We start from the raw sequence: 16,389 nt of genomic DNA, 5'->3' as shown, positions 1-16,389 counted from the left end.
CGTCATTCATTCGTATCGTATCCACAGACAGAAACTGCAATGTCTTTACGACAACCTGTCAAAATAAAAGTTCGGTCTAACTTGAAGAAATTTCAACAGAAATATAGTACTATTGCACAGTAGAGTATTCTATACTTCAAGTAGGCCTAGCTAATAATGATTATAGTTAATTAAAAAACACAGAAACTCTGTCTACAACCCACCAAAATAAAAGTTCGGTCTAACTTAAAGAAATTGTGTAAGGAATCGTACAGTAAAATATACTTTAAAAAAAGATATACTAAAACGTTATTTTAAAGGAATACCACACAAGTTTTCATAGTTGTTTTAATTTAAACTTGCCAAAACAATAAAACCAAATTTTTCAAAAACGTTTAAAAAAAAAAAATAAATAAAAAAAAAAAAAATTCTAAAAGTACTTTTGTATTTGTGCCTATAATGTATATTTATTTATTATTATTGTCAGCTAATAAAACCTATGCTTCAGGCACTATATTCATATAACATCTAAGGCTAAATGTAGTCTTGACTGGTTGAGTTAGATGGTGATTAACACTAAACAGTAGAAAATCAGTTGAGTCTCCCCAGCTGGAGATGTCATTGGCTGTTTAAGTCTTGTGTTTCTTATAATAAATGTACATGTTGATAGCACTTAACCTTTTATAATGCTCTCAATTACATATGCATTAGTGAGAAACTATGAAGCAGTGTTTTTTTTCTTCTTATTCTGTATACAGTCAGTCAAAAACAGTTTGCTTCCCCTCTCACACATCTGCCACTCATCACCTGTGTCTTAACCTTAATGCCTCTCCTGTGATAATGCCCCTTACTTCTATCACACTTCTATCTCCTATTAAGTGAGATCACATTGTATGGTCACTTATTCCTTATATGAACTGTTTCAAAAGCAAGACATTGATTGCATGAGATTAAGTTTGTAAATGGCAGCCTGTGCCCTTTTGTAGTGTGTACATAGACTATTTATCATCAAACTGTGATAACTGTGACTAAATTCTATATATATACGTCTGCCATATGTTGCCACCCCTCAAAAATTCCTGCCCCCTTCTCGCCACCCCATCAGTATTTTTCTAGATCCGCCCCTGCACACACACCGTTCCTCATATCTCTTCCGAGAGCAGTTTCTCTCTCATGTTCATCAGCTCTGTAAGGCCGGTCTGAATCTGTTCGGCCACCTCAAGGATCTGCTGAGCAAATCTGCTCTTCGACTCTTTCTTGAGTTTCTCTGAATCTTGTCCGGTGAAGTACAGATCCATGCCGACGGCGAAGCCATGGATCACGCCTGAGGATCGGCTCATCACGCTCATGGCCGTCGACGCTCCGCCTGCGATGCCCACGAGACGCACAATCTTTGCAGATTTCACATTGACGCGTTCCAGCGTCAGCAGGTCATATTCTCGGAGCTTTCCCATCTCTGTGCTGATGTTATCCAAGTAACCTTCAACCTCCTCCATCTCACTTTGGCACTCCCTAAGGATGGTTTCCACCTTCTTCCTGACCTGATCTTTTCTGACCTTGTTGGTGATGGCGGCCGAGGCCCCCGTGACCCCGCCAGCGGCCGCGACCCCGACCCCGACCACCGTGATGGCCAGAGACGCTCCCAGGGTCACGGGGGACAGGAGGATCCCGGCCACGGCCGCCGCGCCGCCCACCGCTCCTGTGGCTCCTCCAGTGATGCCAGCGATCTTCACCCCTTTGTGTGTCTTATCCACACCATCAGCCACTTCCTGCAGCTCAGTAATCTGTCTCTCTAGAGCGCTTGCACAACTGGGCAGATGAGAAACAAAGACCTGAAGAGTGTTTGTGAAGCTTTCACCAGTGTGCATGAAGGACCTGCAGAGACAAAACACCAATGAAGCATGTTCTCTTTCGCTGTTACAACAGATAACTGAATCAATATATATATTAAAGATGAAGAATGTGTATATTTATACACAGATTCCGCTGGCTTCACTTTACCTGAAGTCTGAATCTGAAACTATTGTAGATTCTCCTGACAGAAACAAAAACAATTCTGTTTCAATGTCTTAGAAAGTGTGGAAAAGTATGTCAACTTTCAAGGTTGCAAAAAATATAATAAACCACATAAAGCCTCTGCTCTAATAACAGATGAAGGCATTAATATAATTTTAATAAAAGCATTAAAATATGCATGCAGTATTTTGTGTAATTTGTCTTGTTTTGTTTTATTATTAGATAGAAAAGTAGTGAAATACACTTGTTAAGGATAACACAATAAAATTAAAAGTAAACTTGTTTTTTCATTGTGGTCCTTGATGTAAAATACAAACTCTGCTTCTGGTAACAGATACACTGGCACTGCATTATAAATGAAGATTACAAGATTATCTCTTACTCGAAGTGTTTCCCATCCGAACGCTTTCCTTTACCTGCTGGAAAGAGAGCAAAGCTTCATTCTGTATTATTCTGACACTTCAGTCACACTTTAAACACCAAATCTAGTTTCGTTTATTACAATAAAGATGCACTTTACACGTTTGAGATGCTGGATTAATAATGTCTGAGGAAGTTTATACCTGTGGCTCGCTGTTTTGAAATCGTTTACTCAGTTGATCCTCCAGAGCTGCTTTGAAAGTGACATTCTTCTGCATTTTGAGAGGAAACACACAATGCTGGGATGAAGCATCAAGATCGAACACATCAAAATATCATTATTTGTTTATGAATAGGCATTATAGGTTGTGTGGTTTAGATCATGTTTGTATAAAAAAGTACCTCAGAACAGCATGGAATGATCTCACAAGGGTTTCTGCTTCTGGGTTTAGTCCTCGGATGTTGAAGTGGAGGAACCATGCGTTTCTCATACACATTCTCTCTCTTCAGTGACATGCAGAAAAACAAAGCAGATCTCTTCAGTAATGATGCATGAGAAACTCAATCATATTCAGTTGGTAATAGGGGAACTGAGGTTATCTCTTATATCTGAGGTGGCTTTACCGCGGTCACTGGCTGGTCTCCACTGGAGTACTCCAGTCCGGTCCGAATCAGTCCAGGGTCCAGCGGGTGGCGCTCTTCTTTCTCATTCTCCACCGACTGCAACCAGAACCATCAACACCTTCATCATTCAGTGCACTGAAAGACCGGTCTAGCAGTCTGACCGGTTCCACTGCTCCTTCATCTGATCACTCATCAATCAGTCTTTTACTTTCACAATCATTTGTGTGCTTAAAACTATCATCTTAATCTGTTTGGATTTAGATCATGTTTGTATGAAAAAGTACCTCAGAACAGCATGGAATGATCTCACAAGGGTTTCTGCTTCCGGGTTTAGTCTTCGGAAGTGGAAGCGGAGGAACCATGCGTTTCTCATACACATTCACTCTCTTCAGTGACATGCAGAAAGACAAAGCAGATTCTTTCAGTGATGATGCACATGAAACTCAATAATAGGGTTAGGAATTGTTAGAAATGTTCCAGGATCTTGTTTAATCTCCTGGAACATTTCTAGTTTAATTTTCAGCGGGTCACATCCTGCAGGTGCTGCGTGTGCCCTAATATTTTATCGCTGTGATAGTGGACCCACATACTTAAAAAAAACTAAATTCCTCATCCTCTCTCAATCACTTATACGAGCACAGACTCCCTGCTTTTTCAAGGCGAGCTCTCGTTCAAGAAAATAAAACCTCTCACTATACAGCCTGGGCAGCCATTCTGGGAAATTTCGAGATGGGGTTTGGAAACAATTTGACGAGTCTACTCACTGCAGTTCGCTCGCAGACCGCCCTGCTTCAGAGGCTTTGTTCAATTTTCTGTCACAGACAACAAAGCTATTGTTCTCCGGCAGGAGGTGCAAGCACTGCTTGCAAAAGGCACTGTGGAAATAGTGCCCCCAGTGAACAGCGAGTCAGTCTTTCTCAGCCTCTATTTCCCCATCCCAAAGAGAGACGGTAGGCTCAGACCCAATCTTGATCTTAGACATCTTGAACAGCTTGCTTATGGCGCTGGTCGTTCAAGATGATGACGGTCAAGAAGTTTCTTGTGCATATTTGCCCCAAGGGACACGTCCCCTGAGGGATTTTAAGAGGCTGCTCGGCCTTATGGCTTCTGCCTCTGTAATTTCTGAAGGGCCCTCAGACTGTGCCGTGTTAGGACTTATCCATGGTCCTAGGGGCCCTAAAAAGGCCCCCATTTGAGCTGCTCAGTTAGGCTGACTTGCAGCCCTTATCGCTTAAAATGACCCATCTCCTTGCTTTGGTGTCGGTCAGCGCCTCGTGTGTTGAGTTTGGGCTCAATGACTGTAAGGTCATTTTGAAACTGAGACATGGCTATGTTCCTAAAGTGCTCTCTACTCCCTTTAGAGCGCAATTAATATCTCTATTGGTGCTCCCCGCTGCAAACAGCAAGTGGGGACCAAATTATCTTTGCCCTATCAGGGCTCAGAGTGCCTATGTGTTTAGGCAGTCTGAACAACTATTTGTTTGCTTTGGAGGCCACCAGCAGGCTCTGCCGGTTACCAAGCAAAGACTTTCTCGCTGGATTGTTAATGCAATAGCTCTGGCTTACGCATCAGAAGTACTAGAATGCCCTATTGGTGTGAGAGTCCACTCCACAAGGGGAATTGCATCCTCATGGTCGTGGTCCAGCAGCATCTCTGTCAGTGAGATCTGTGCGGCCGCCGGCTGGTCGTCGCCGTCCACTTTTGCCAGATTCTATTACTTAGACATCCCCAACCTGCAGGCATGGATTCTATCTGTTTAATCCTCCCATGGAGGTAATGGTTTCTAATGCCCTCGGCTAAGCTTGGGTCGAGATAATGCCTAAGTTCCTTAGTGCCCTTATTACTGCTCTAACACTGGGCTCGCAGAGCAACATGTAATTGTTGCTCATAGTAAATGATCGGATTCGTTCACATGCATAACCAGAGTGAATGTTCGAAAGGGAATGCTTCAGTTACTTAACTTAACCTCAGTTCCCTGAAATAAGGCAATGAGCGTTATGTCACTTGCCGCACTACAAGCTGCATGAATCGATGACCGTTGCTTCAGTCGAATGATCTGATGAATAGCTCTACGGACCGACTTATATAGCAGTCAGGCCCATCCCCTTTTGGCGGGCAGAAGTGCCATTGGTGAATTAGATACGGTTCTCGGTTCCCAACTCTACTCAATAATATTCAGTTGGTCATAGGGGAACTGAGGTTATCTCTTATATCTGAGGTGGCTTTACCGCGGTCACTGGCTGGTCTCCACTGGAGTACTCCAGTCCGGTCCGAATCAGTCCAGGGTCCAGCGGGTGGCGCTCTTCTTTCTCATTCTCCACCGACTGCAACCAGAACCATCAACACCTTCATCATTCAGTGCACGGAAAGACCGGTCTAGCAGTCTGACCGGTTCCACTGCTCCTTCATCTGATCACTCATCAATCAGTCTTTTACTTTCACAATCATTTGTGTGCTTAAAACTATCATCTTAATCTGATTGGCTTGACCAATTCTTAAATATGCAGATAATCGATGAAGATTGCTTTTGTTGTTCTCACCTTGCGTGGCCCTGGAGCCAATCGAGGAGCAGGTTTAGGAGCAGAATGCTGAAGAACAGATCAGAAATCATTGAATGACTTTGAACAGAAATCAAAGAATGACAACGCTGCATTCTGAACTTCAGGGTCTCGGCAAACACTCTGAGCCCAATTAACTAAAGCCCATCAGAATGAAACACTGGTGATAAAAAAAGTGTCTTTGTAGTTTGGATTCATCTGGGTTTTCTTCTCTTTTAGTTTTTTTTTTATTTAGTATTCCAGTAAAAATATGACACATATCAATTTGGCTTTTGTAAATAACCAAAGTGGTACTCGTGCTAATATGAATACTGTAATAAACATATAACATGACATTCAAATATTATCATCACAGATCCGTCATATAAATTATCCCTGTATGAAATACACAGACATCTAGAATTACGTTTAGGTTTTAGAATCACTTACGTCGTCCATCGTCTGCAGAGGTTTCATGTTCACGGCTGTGTTTCTGCAGAAGTGTGAGACAGATCTGCACTAAAGCACTCAATCATCAATTAAAACACTTTCACTTACAACACAAAGAAGCATTTCCAAACATCATAGGTCAGTTTATTTTGGCGTTCATAGTTTACATGCTTTAGAAAACAAAGGAGTTTCTTTAGTTAAACTTGAGGAACCAGTGAGGACTGGTTTAATAGCATGATAATTCACATGTAGAGCTCACATGTAGCTTCCAGAGTATCTTTATGTTTGTGTGCTACTATGAACTAGAAAAACAGCTCTTAAACACAAGCTTTTTATGGATCCATGAAGAACCGGTCTGCTGTAAAAATTTTGATCTAAGTGCTGCATTCTACATTTTCTATTATTAGAAAATACGGGATTAGCTTCCACTGTTATGCTGATGATACTCAGCTATATATCTTAACGAGACCAGATGAAACCTCTAAATTATCTAAGCTAACAGAGTGTGTTAAAAATGTAAAAGATTGGATGACCAATACTTTTCTCCTATTAAATTCGGATAAGACAGAGATATTAATTATTGGACCAAAAAACACCACACAGAATCTTGTAGATTACAACTTGCAACTAGACGGATGTACTGTTACTTCCTCTACAGTCAGAAATCTAGGTGTTATATTAGACAGCAACTTGTCTTTTGAAAACCATATTTCCCATGTTACAAAAACTGCATTCTTCCATCTTAGAAACATTGCCAAGCTACGAAACATGTTATCTGTTTCTGATGCAGAAAAGCTAGTTCATGCTTTCATGACCTCGAGACTGGACTATTGTAATGCACTTCTAGGTGGTTGTCCTGCTTCTTCAATAAACAAGCTACAGGTCGTCCAAAATGCAGCAGCTAGAGTCCTTACCAGGTCAAGAAAATATGATCATATTACCCCTATTTTACAGTCTCTGCACTGGCTACCTATTAAGTTCTGTATCAGTTACAAATTATCATCACTTACCTATAAGGCCCTAAATGGTTTAGCTCCTGCTTAACTAACTAGTCTTATACCAAGCTACAATCCATCACGCACCCTAAGGTCACAAAACGCTGGACTTTTGGTAGTTCCTAGGATAGCAAAGTCCACTAAAGGAGGTAGAGCTTTTTCACATTTGGCTCCCAAACTCTGGAATAGCCTTCCTGATAATGTTCGGGGTTCAGACACACTCTCTCTGTTTAAATCTAGATTAAAAACGCATCTCTTTCGCCAAGCATTCGAATAATGTATCTCTTAAATTGTGAGTGTAGTTCTATCTGATCAAATGTGCATTCTTATTCTTTAGCTTGGGTTAAACTAATTAATTTTACTCTGTTGGAACAGCAGCTATGCTAATGATGTCTCTATTTGTTTCTCTGTTTCTGCTGGGATCTTCATCCCGTGGTAACTAGGATTTACACAAGCTCCAGTCTGGATCCAGAACACCTGAGAAGAGATGATGCTGACCCTCAGAGGACCCCAGATGATCCTAACCTTGAATCAACAACAGAACTAACAAATATTGCTAGTGTGACTGCATCATATAATAATTGCTGTTAATAATGTTCATTTTCTGGCTGACTACGTCTTGTATTGATTTTTCTGAAAATTCCTGTCATATGCGCACAAACTGACAGTCTCCACTTATAAGCTACTACTAAATATTGTAGAAACTTAATTTTCTGTAAAGTTGCTTTGTAACGATTTGTATCGGAAAAAGTGCTATACAAATAAACTTGAATTGAATTGAAAAAGGTTCTTTGGATTTAGAAGTCATTCACGTGAAGAAAAACATACATTTGTTCCGTTCACTGATAGTTTATTCTTCTGTGGCATAACTGCAAAAACCCAAACACTTCTTGTGTGAAGAACATTTTAATAACATAAAGAACCATTTTCCACTATAAAAAGAAACTTTTGTGGAATGGAAAGATTAAAGATGTTAAAAGTCTTCATGGAAGCATCAGAGCTCACACTGAACCGAAGTGAGGCCACAAACTTGTGAAATCAGAGCAGTTTCAGATGGAAACATGTCGTTTCGTGGGCTCTTTAGCACATGAACATGTTTTTGATGCGTATGAGCTGGTCAATGTTCTCTTTGAGTTTCAGAGCCACCTCTCGGATCTTAGCAGCGAACAAGCTCTCCGAGCCTTTCTTCAGCCTCTGTGCATCGTCTTTAGTGAAGTACGAATCCAGATCTGCGGTGAAGGCCTGGACGGCACGAGTGTTTTCGCTCAGAGCGCCGATGATGTTGGAGTTTCCGAGCCGCTCCGCCAGCGTCAGCACGTCTGCGGCGTCAGCATCGACCGCGGGCTCCAGCCTCCTCAGGTGCTCCATCCCTGTGATGATGAACTTCAGGCACTCCTCTACGTCCTCCATCTGGCTCTGGTAGCTCCGGAGGATCTTCTCCACCTTCGTCCGGTTCTGAGTCTTTCTGACCTTCTTGCTGATGGCGGCTGAGGCTCCGGTGACGCCTCCGGCCGCTGCCACACCGACCCCGATCCCGGCCACGACCAGCGAGCCTCCGCAGGTCACGGGCGCCAGAGCGATGCCTGCTAATACAGCTGCGGTTCCGATGGCCCCCGTGGTGCCACCTGTGATGCCTGCGATGCGTGTTTTCTTCAGCGTCTTGTCCAGTTCGTCTGCGATGCAGTTGAGCTGAGTGATGAAGTTCATCATGTTGGTGCCACGGAGAAACAGAACCTGCTGGTAGAGCTGAACTCCGGAGCGGATCTGCTGAACCGTCTGAGCAAACCGTCTGGAGGAGAACACAGATGGACCTGAAGCGTGTCACTTTCTACAGCAGAACAGACAGAAGTCTAGAGTAAAGTCTGCAGGTTACCTGCACTGATCATGATCCTCCTGCTGCTCCTGATCAAACACATGATCCCAACCTACAGGACAAACACATCCAGATCATGCAGATCAGAACCACACGCCATACACATACTGTACATCTGTGTCAGTTTTGTGTCAAGGATGCATTAAATTGATCAAAGACAAGACTTGTTGTATGACAGTAAGGACATTTATAATGTTACAAAAGATTTCCATTTCAAATAAATGCTGTTCTTCTGAACACAACTGTTTTCAACATTGATAATAATTAGAAATGTTTTTTAAGCAGCAAATCAGCATATTAGAAAGACTGGCATAAGCAACATTTTAAACATTTTAGTTTTTAATTTCAACACGTCATTACTTTTTGTGCAGATTTTCCATTCACACACACACATGCACACACACACACAGATTTCTGTGAAAATGAAAAGAACCTCAAGATCTTTGAGCTCCTACCTGGCAAAAGCCCACTTTTGTCAAACAGACCGCCGTCTGACTCCTGCAGAGACAGAATCATCATCAAACCTGCTGTCAGCATCACTCGTGTAAACCAGAGAGAGTACAGACACTTTACCATCAAACTGGAGCATGAGAAGCGCTTCCCCTTCCCTCCACAATCATCTCCAGCATCCTGAAGATTCACAAACAAATCATTAGTGTTTCAGTGAATAAACATAAAATACAGCTGCTCCTGAAAGTATCTGGACACTTTAGTCACACTTCTGTCATTTAGAGACATAATAACAGTTATTAGTTATAAAGAAACATGTCCCAAAAAGACAGAAGGCTGATAAAACAGTCTAATGTCGGAAATGGCTCCGAAAGCAGCTTTTGCATCATTAATGAATATGAAGTGTTAATAACATTATGCTGTTCTTTTGAACTTTCTGTTCATCTGTGAATCCTGAAAAATAAAACGCATCACGGTTTCAAAAAATAAAAATAAAATAATAATATATTGTGCAGCACAACTGTGTTCAACATTGATAATAATCAGAAATGTTTCTTGAGCAGTAAATCATCATATTATTCTGATTTCTGAAGATCATGTGACACTGAAGACTGGAGGAATGATGCTGAAAATACAGCAGAGCATCACAGAAATACATTACACTTTAACACAGATTCACACAGAAAACAGATGTTTTACATTAGAATAATATTTTAAAACTTTACTGTGTTTTTGTTCAAATTAATGCAGCCTTCGTGAGCAGAAGAGACTTCTTTCAGAGACTTCCTCGACCCAAACACGTGAGTGTAACAGAGATCTGCTGAAGCGCTGGAGTCGGGCAGCACTTGCTCATAGAGAGGGACGCAGTGGTGGTCAGTCTCAGCCGCTGTTGTGCTGGACGGAGGTGAATGACCATCAGGACGGAGCATGATCCTCCTGTCAGACCAACACAAACCAACACTCAACACAAAACACACACTTGATCTTTACATTTAAACACAACGATATCAAACATGCAGCTCTACATGGACAGTGACTCTTTTATTAGAGTTGATATGACACATTAAGAACAATAACTTACAGTCAGACCGTGATACTTCTCTACTTCTTAGGATGAAGGCTCCCCATCAAATGTTTCCCCTCCTGAATGTGATTTTGGTTTCAGACCTCTCTCAGAGATACAGACAGACTCGTCCATCCAGACGCTCCGCATTCTTCAGCCCTTCAGGACGTGTGTAGGTGAGATTAGCACTCAAAGAGAGTTTAGTATTTTGAATAATGTGTAGCCAAACAGTTGACGGCACCCATTGACATCCATAGTATGGAAAAAAACACTGATGTCAATGGCTACCGTTAACTCTTTCTTTAGAAAACATTTTTTTGTGTGCAACAGCTGAAAGAAACTCATACAAGTCTAGTGAAAAAATGATGACAGTTTTCATTGTCAGGCGAAATATACCTTTATTTCAATACATCCTTGTGACATTAGAATAAAAAAAAAAAAACAATCAGAAAAAGAACAGGTTGTTTGTTTTAATATATGGGTTTAGTTTCTGAAGTCCGTCGACAGTTTCACAGCAGCAGAATTACACAGGTCTCTAGTTTAACTTCCACTTACTAATTCTTTGTTTTTCAAACAAAATTCTTTAAACAAAATTCATAAATCATTCACTGTCATCAGTCAAACAGGATTTCTGCAGCAGAGCTCGAGTCAGAGATCATTCCAGATCACGCAGGCAAGGGTTCACACAGACGTTAGAGTTTTGAGAAATATTCCTTCTGGAACTTCTGGAAGTCCTTCTCAGTGAAGACGGATTGTTCCTCGGATGTAGAGGCGGGCGGATCGGGTCGATGACAGGCGCGACGCCCCGAGTGCTGCTGGACGATCTGGAGAGAGCACAGATCACAGATCATCATCACTGAGAGAGAGAACCTGCAGGTTCTGAAGGAGAGCGTACCTTTCTCGTGTCTCTGTTCTGTGTTTTATGATCAGCTGCCAGGAAATACTCCACATTTGACTTCAGCTGACTCTTCTTCTGCTTCTTTCTGTATTCATCTGAGGCAAACAAAACATGGGAGACTGAAGCCGGTCATAACCCTAACGCTTCGCTGATCAGTGGTGAATGAGCAGGTTTGGGGACATTTGGGGAGTTTTTATATAGTCTGAGCAGATTTTAAGTAGGTTTGAGCAGGTTTAAGGCGATATTGGGAGTTTTAAGCAGGTTTGCTGAGATTTTAGCAGATTTTAAGTAAGTTTAAGCAGGTTTGAGGAGTTTTTATGAAGTCTAATCAGATTTTAAGTAGGTTTGATCAGGTTTAAGGCAATTTGGGGAGTTTTGAGCAGGTTTTAAGTAGGTTTAACCAGATTTTAGGAGGTTTGGGGAGTTTTGAGCAAGTTTGAGGAGTTTTTATGAAGTCTGAGCAGATTTTATGTAGGTTTAATAAACTGGTTTGAGGAGCTTTGAGCAGGTCTGATGAGTTTAGAGGAAGTCTGAGCAGGTTTGAAAGGTTTTGAGGAGGTCAGACTCACCCAGCGCAGACCGGATGTGCTTGTCTTTGACCGTGTTTGTGCTCCGCGCTGATCCTCCGGGTCGCTGCAGCCGCCGGATCCGCCTCTGAACACCCTGTTTATCGCTGCTGATCTGCTCCATCAGCGCGGACTTACGACAGCTGCTCTTCTTCTGCTTGCGCTTCACTCCATCTACAGACACGAGCACATAACATCACTCTTTACAGATATCAGTTTGCCTACATAACGCTACCCAAACAAATACAGACTCTCCGGTCAAAGCGATGAACTAATTACCTTTCTCGCTGAATAATTCAAGTCCTCTTCGAATCACGGATGCTGACATGATCAAAGTGATGAACGAGGTGAAAATAAATGTAGATAAATATAAAGTACAAGGACGCGTTCAGTGTTTACGTGACATGTGAATTCAGCGAGTGCGTCACAATAAAGGCTCGGGCAGAAACACGAGCAGCAGCGAAGTTCCGCCGCATTCAACACCACCGCATGAGATGACCTGAGACGGTTCTGTGCATAGTTGATTTATAGGTCTGTTGAGTATTAATCTTTCTTTCTTTCTTTCTTTCTTTCTCATTGTGATTGTTAATTGAAGCTTTTAAAATGCTTCAGATCTCAGTTTTCTAACCTTTAAAATATTTTCCTCAGTGTTGTGACCTTTACATGTGTTGACCTGTTTTTATGCAGTCTATGGTTGACCTCTGCTCTGATAAAGAATGAAAGGTCACACATCACATGAACATCTGAGTAACAACTTCTGTTTTTAGTTCATCTAGGGATTTTTGGCACTTCTGTGTCGAAAGTTTGGACAAAGGGCAGACACACACTGGTCAGTGACTGATCTTAAAAACGAAAGAGATGTTGAACATTCATCAGTGTACTGCTGCAGAATCACCGCATCCTTATTTTTCACAACTAAACATTGTTTGATTATTGAGATTTCGGAGACTGACAACACATCTGTAGTCTGTAAGTTAAATGCTTTTTCTTTTAATGAACAGTTAATTTAGATTAACGCAGCATCCTTAACACACGAAGAAATCCATGATTAGTTATTAATTGGCATATATTCACAAGCGGACAAATACAGTTAATAAGATGTATTTATATTGATCATGTTTAAAATGCAAAAACAAAACAATCGCTTAAATTCAACTTTTAAAATGCATTCAACAGTATTTGCAGATTTCGGTGCTAATTGTGGTATAAATTGAATATTTTATCGGATGAATTAAGACTCTGATGTGTTCGTCTTCAGTAATTCAGCTCTCTGATGTTGAAATGTTACTTTAAACGTAAAATAAATATAAGACATATTTATATCATACTTTGTTGTCACAATGGAACTATGAGACTAAGGAGGTCTGTGTGTATGATAAGAACACAGAGATGGTTTGAGATGTAAGAGTTGGTGTGTTGTAGAACACTTGCGCTGACAGATGTTCAGAATCACGCGCAGCGCGCGTCATCAGCAGCAGGGGGCGCCAGACACGACCACAGCTTCACGATCAGTGCGTGTGTCAGATGTGACGTAAAGAGCTCGGAATCACTGCTGGGGGTTTCGGAGGGCTGGGATTGTTCCTCATATTAGAGTTCGGGACCTCATAGTGTTACCAGAGAAGCACTTCATTCGTTTTCGGTTGCACTTCTTTAACAAACGGCACTTAGAAAACAAATCCATCAAAATACATTCAACTTTTTCTCGCTTTTTTCCGTCTTACAATATAAAATGATTGTAATTATAATTACTGAAACTTACCGTGACGTGTTAATAGTTTTGAAAAGGAAACGGAATGTTACACGTGTTGACTATGACATGAAACTTGAATGAGTATTGAGCTGACGTCACTGACTGTCATTATGACATGCTTTCGTATCTGTGATGGACATTTTAAGGAAGAAAATCGGGGTTTTTAGAGAAACGAGAAACAAACCGCAGTGACTAAACGATTTGATTCTCTTCAAACAAAAATAAAATGAGAGAGAATGAAAAAGGAAACCCTTAATCTCAAAACCTCGCGTGGTTAAGTGATCTGATCTTTCTCTTGTGGTGAGAAGAAGCAGCTGATCAGATCTGATCAGAAGAACACTCAGGACACAAGATCGAGCAGAAGTGTGTGTGTGTGTGTGTGTGTGTGTGAGTGTGTGAGAGTGTGTGTGTGCTCTTGTTTTTGTGACATATCAGGACACAACTCTGTATAATGACATGGGTATGCAAAGAAACAGTGTTCTGGCCGCAAAGAAATATAGAGCTGAGTATCATCAGCATAACAGTGAAAGCTAACACCATGTTTCCTGATGATATCTCCCAAGGGTAACATATAAAGCGTGAAGAGTAGCGGCCCAAGTACTGAGCCTTGAGGTACTCCATACTGCACTTGTGATCGATAGGATACATCTTCATTCACTGCTACGAACTGATGGCGGTCATATAAGTATGATTTAAACCATGCTAATGCACTTCCACTGATGCCAACAAAGTATTCAAGTCTATGCAAAAGAATGTTGTGGTCAATTGTGTCAAACGCAGCACTAAGATCCAATAAAACTAATAGAGAAATACACCCACGATCAGATGATAAGAGCAGATCATTTGTAACTCTAAGAAGAGCAGTCTCAGTACTATGATACGGTCTAAATCCTGACTGGAAATCCTCACATATACCATTTTTCTCTAAGAAGGAATGTAATTGTGAGGATACCACCTTTTCTAGTATCTTGGACAGAAAAGGGAGATTCGAGATTGGTCTATAATTAACTAGTTCTTTGGGGTCAAGTTGTGGTTTTTTGATGAGAGGCTTAATAACAGCCAGTTTGAAGGTTTTGGGGACATATCCTAATGACAATGAGGAATTAATAATAGTCAGAAGAGGATCTATGAATTCTGGAAGTGTATCTGGTTCAAAGTGTAGCTGTTCAAGTGTAGCTGGTGGGGAAGTCGTGGCCTAGTGGTTAGAGCAGGGGTGTCAAACATACGGCCCGCGGGCCGAACACGGCCCACAGAGGTGTCCAATCCGGCCCGCAGGAGGATTTCAACAATAATATAAATAATAAATTAAACATCAGTTTGAAAATTAAATAAAGTGTTTGTTACAACATTTTATTTGGAATTTAAAGAGGAACAAATTACTAATTTAGTTACGTTGATATTACGCCTCGGGAGTCTGGACAATTAACATGCGCATTTTAAAGCGGTGCCAGAATCTCGAGCAGCATGAGGATATGATGATAGGTGCGTTGTAACTGATGCTTGTGTGGCAATTTTATTGTGATTGTAGACATGTCCAAAAGAAGACATTTGGCCTGGAGCGACGGCCAAGCTATTTAAGGAGAAATGGAAAAAAGGGAAAATACTTAATAAGGAAATAAGGAAAGGAATAAGGAAAGACTATGATATGACGATGCCATATCTGAGTAGAGGTTGAGGGTTGTTGGGTGTAGAAGAACCTGTTGTTGGTAGACCTAGAGTGTTAGTTTATGGTCCTCAATTACATGATACCCTACCAGACCCACTGCTTCTACTCCTATTAATGCAAATGATAATGTTGCACAGCAGTTACGTGAACTCATTGGAGAATTAGGCAGTCAAATACGATGTCAAAGAACCCCCAATGTTTAGAGCTAAATTATCAACCGTCCCCCACAATGCTCCCGTCTCACAGCTGAGAACAACTCAGTGGCACAACTTTCCCCCATGCAGAGTCTGCGGTGATAGGAAACATTCCACCCATTCACATTGTATGAGAGAAAGGAGATGTTTGCTGTGCTTGGAGATTGGGCATCAGCAGAAGTAATGTCACAAAGTCGTCGGCCCTTCTATTTCATCTGCTTCTGACCCGCATGCTCAGGGAAACTAACACACTCACACAAGGGAAGGGACTATGTGGGTGCAGTGTGTCAAACCCTCAATGTGGATGGTGATTTATTTGTTTATGATGCATTCTGCAGGTCTGTCTCCAGTTACAGTATCGTCTTATTCCAGAATATCTCAAGGTTGGAAAAAGGCTGATAGTCTGTTCTATACCTCAGTTTCTGAACATGTTGTCAGGCATTATCAGGTGGAAGGGTGGTGAAATTACTGATGTTGTGGGAACAGCGAAACTAGCCCAGGCCGTCACTCTGTCCCCCAAATAAGAACACCTTGTGTGGGGTAGACTTCTGTCAAATACCCCAATTTCTATGGGAAGTACTGTTGTGATTGAGTCATCCAAGGCGCAGTCCCACAAGAAAGGCATCATGGTGGGAAGAGCCATAATAACCTCTATGTCTGGTGATGGATGGGTCCCAGTCAGGATCATGAATCCCCTTGATAAGGCTATTACATTGAGAAGGAACACAAAAATAGCTGATGTCTTCCCTGTTGTTGCTGTTGAGGACCTCAATGTGTACCCGGATCGCAAACACAATGAGATGGTGAGTGTGCAGAGCCAGAGCATCATTGGAGGCACTGATGAAGGAGATTGCCCTGCCTTCAAGCTCTGTGAATGCCTTCATAAACTTGGTCTTGGCGATTTAGACATTGAGTCATGTGAAGTATCCCACTATTGGAAGAGTCAGCTAGTACCGCTCATTATGAG

At 41.5% G+C, this 16,389-nt stretch overlaps 3 protein-coding genes and 1 long non-coding RNA gene across 5 annotated transcripts in view; 1 reads left to right on the top strand and 3 right to left on the bottom strand.

Moving 5' to 3' along the window:
- Nucleotides 1-1,121: 1,121 nt before the first annotated feature.
- On the bottom strand, nt 1,122-2,625 carry LOC132151454 (apolipoprotein L3-like). Its single transcript, XM_059559549.1, has 4 exons — nt 2,559-2,625; nt 2,378-2,414; nt 1,981-2,014; nt 1,122-1,854 (listed from the first exon to the last, which is right to left on the bottom strand). Exons 2-4 carry the CDS (start codon nt 2,391-2,393, stop codon nt 1,122-1,124), a joined length of 783 nt encoding a protein of 260 aa, XP_059415532.1. The 5' UTR covers nt 2,394-2,414; nt 2,559-2,625.
- A 5,385-nt stretch (nt 2,626-8,010) lies between these two features.
- Nucleotides 8,011-9,513, bottom strand: LOC132151411 (apolipoprotein L6-like). Of its 2 annotated transcripts, XM_059559520.1 has the most exons (4): nt 9,409-9,513; nt 9,291-9,333; nt 8,836-8,887; nt 8,011-8,751 (listed from the first exon to the last, which is right to left on the bottom strand). In XM_059559520.1, the coding sequence occupies exons 1-4, from the start codon at nt 9,409-9,411 to the stop codon at nt 8,043-8,045; spliced, it is 807 nt and encodes a 268-aa protein (XP_059415503.1). In that variant the 5' UTR covers nt 9,412-9,513; the 3' UTR covers nt 8,011-8,042. The 2 variants fall into 2 exon arrangements, with proteins under 2 accessions (XP_059415503.1, XP_059415502.1); XM_059559519.1 differs by having other exon boundaries at nt 9,291-9,513.
- Nucleotides 9,514-10,905: 1,392 nt separating this feature from the next.
- Nucleotides 10,906-12,305, bottom strand: rps19bp1 (ribosomal protein S19 binding protein 1). The gene is made up of 4 exons (XM_059559518.1): nt 12,092-12,305; nt 11,816-11,986; nt 11,244-11,341; nt 10,906-11,172 (listed from the first exon to the last, which is right to left on the bottom strand). The coding sequence occupies exons 1-4, from the start codon at nt 12,138-12,140 to the stop codon at nt 11,041-11,043; spliced, it is 450 nt and encodes a 149-aa protein (XP_059415501.1). The 5' UTR covers nt 12,141-12,305; the 3' UTR covers nt 10,906-11,040.
- Nucleotides 12,306-12,568: 263 nt separating this feature from the next.
- Nucleotides 12,569-16,389, top strand: part of LOC132151409 (uncharacterized) — an 11,998-nt gene continuing 8,177 nt past the window's right edge. Inside the window, exon 1 of the long non-coding RNA XR_009436405.1 lies at nt 12,569-12,781. This is a non-coding gene — a long non-coding RNA (uncharacterized LOC132151409). The remainder of the gene's footprint in view (nt 12,782-16,389) is intronic.

The sequence above is a fragment of the Carassius carassius genome, chromosome 10, assembly GCF_963082965.1.
Source record: "Carassius carassius chromosome 10, fCarCar2.1, whole genome shotgun sequence".
Classification (NCBI taxonomy): domain Eukaryota; kingdom Metazoa; phylum Chordata; class Actinopteri; order Cypriniformes; family Cyprinidae; genus Carassius; species Carassius carassius.
Note: the sequence above shows the minus strand (reverse complement) of the source record. Positions and strands in the feature narration are given on the sequence as shown.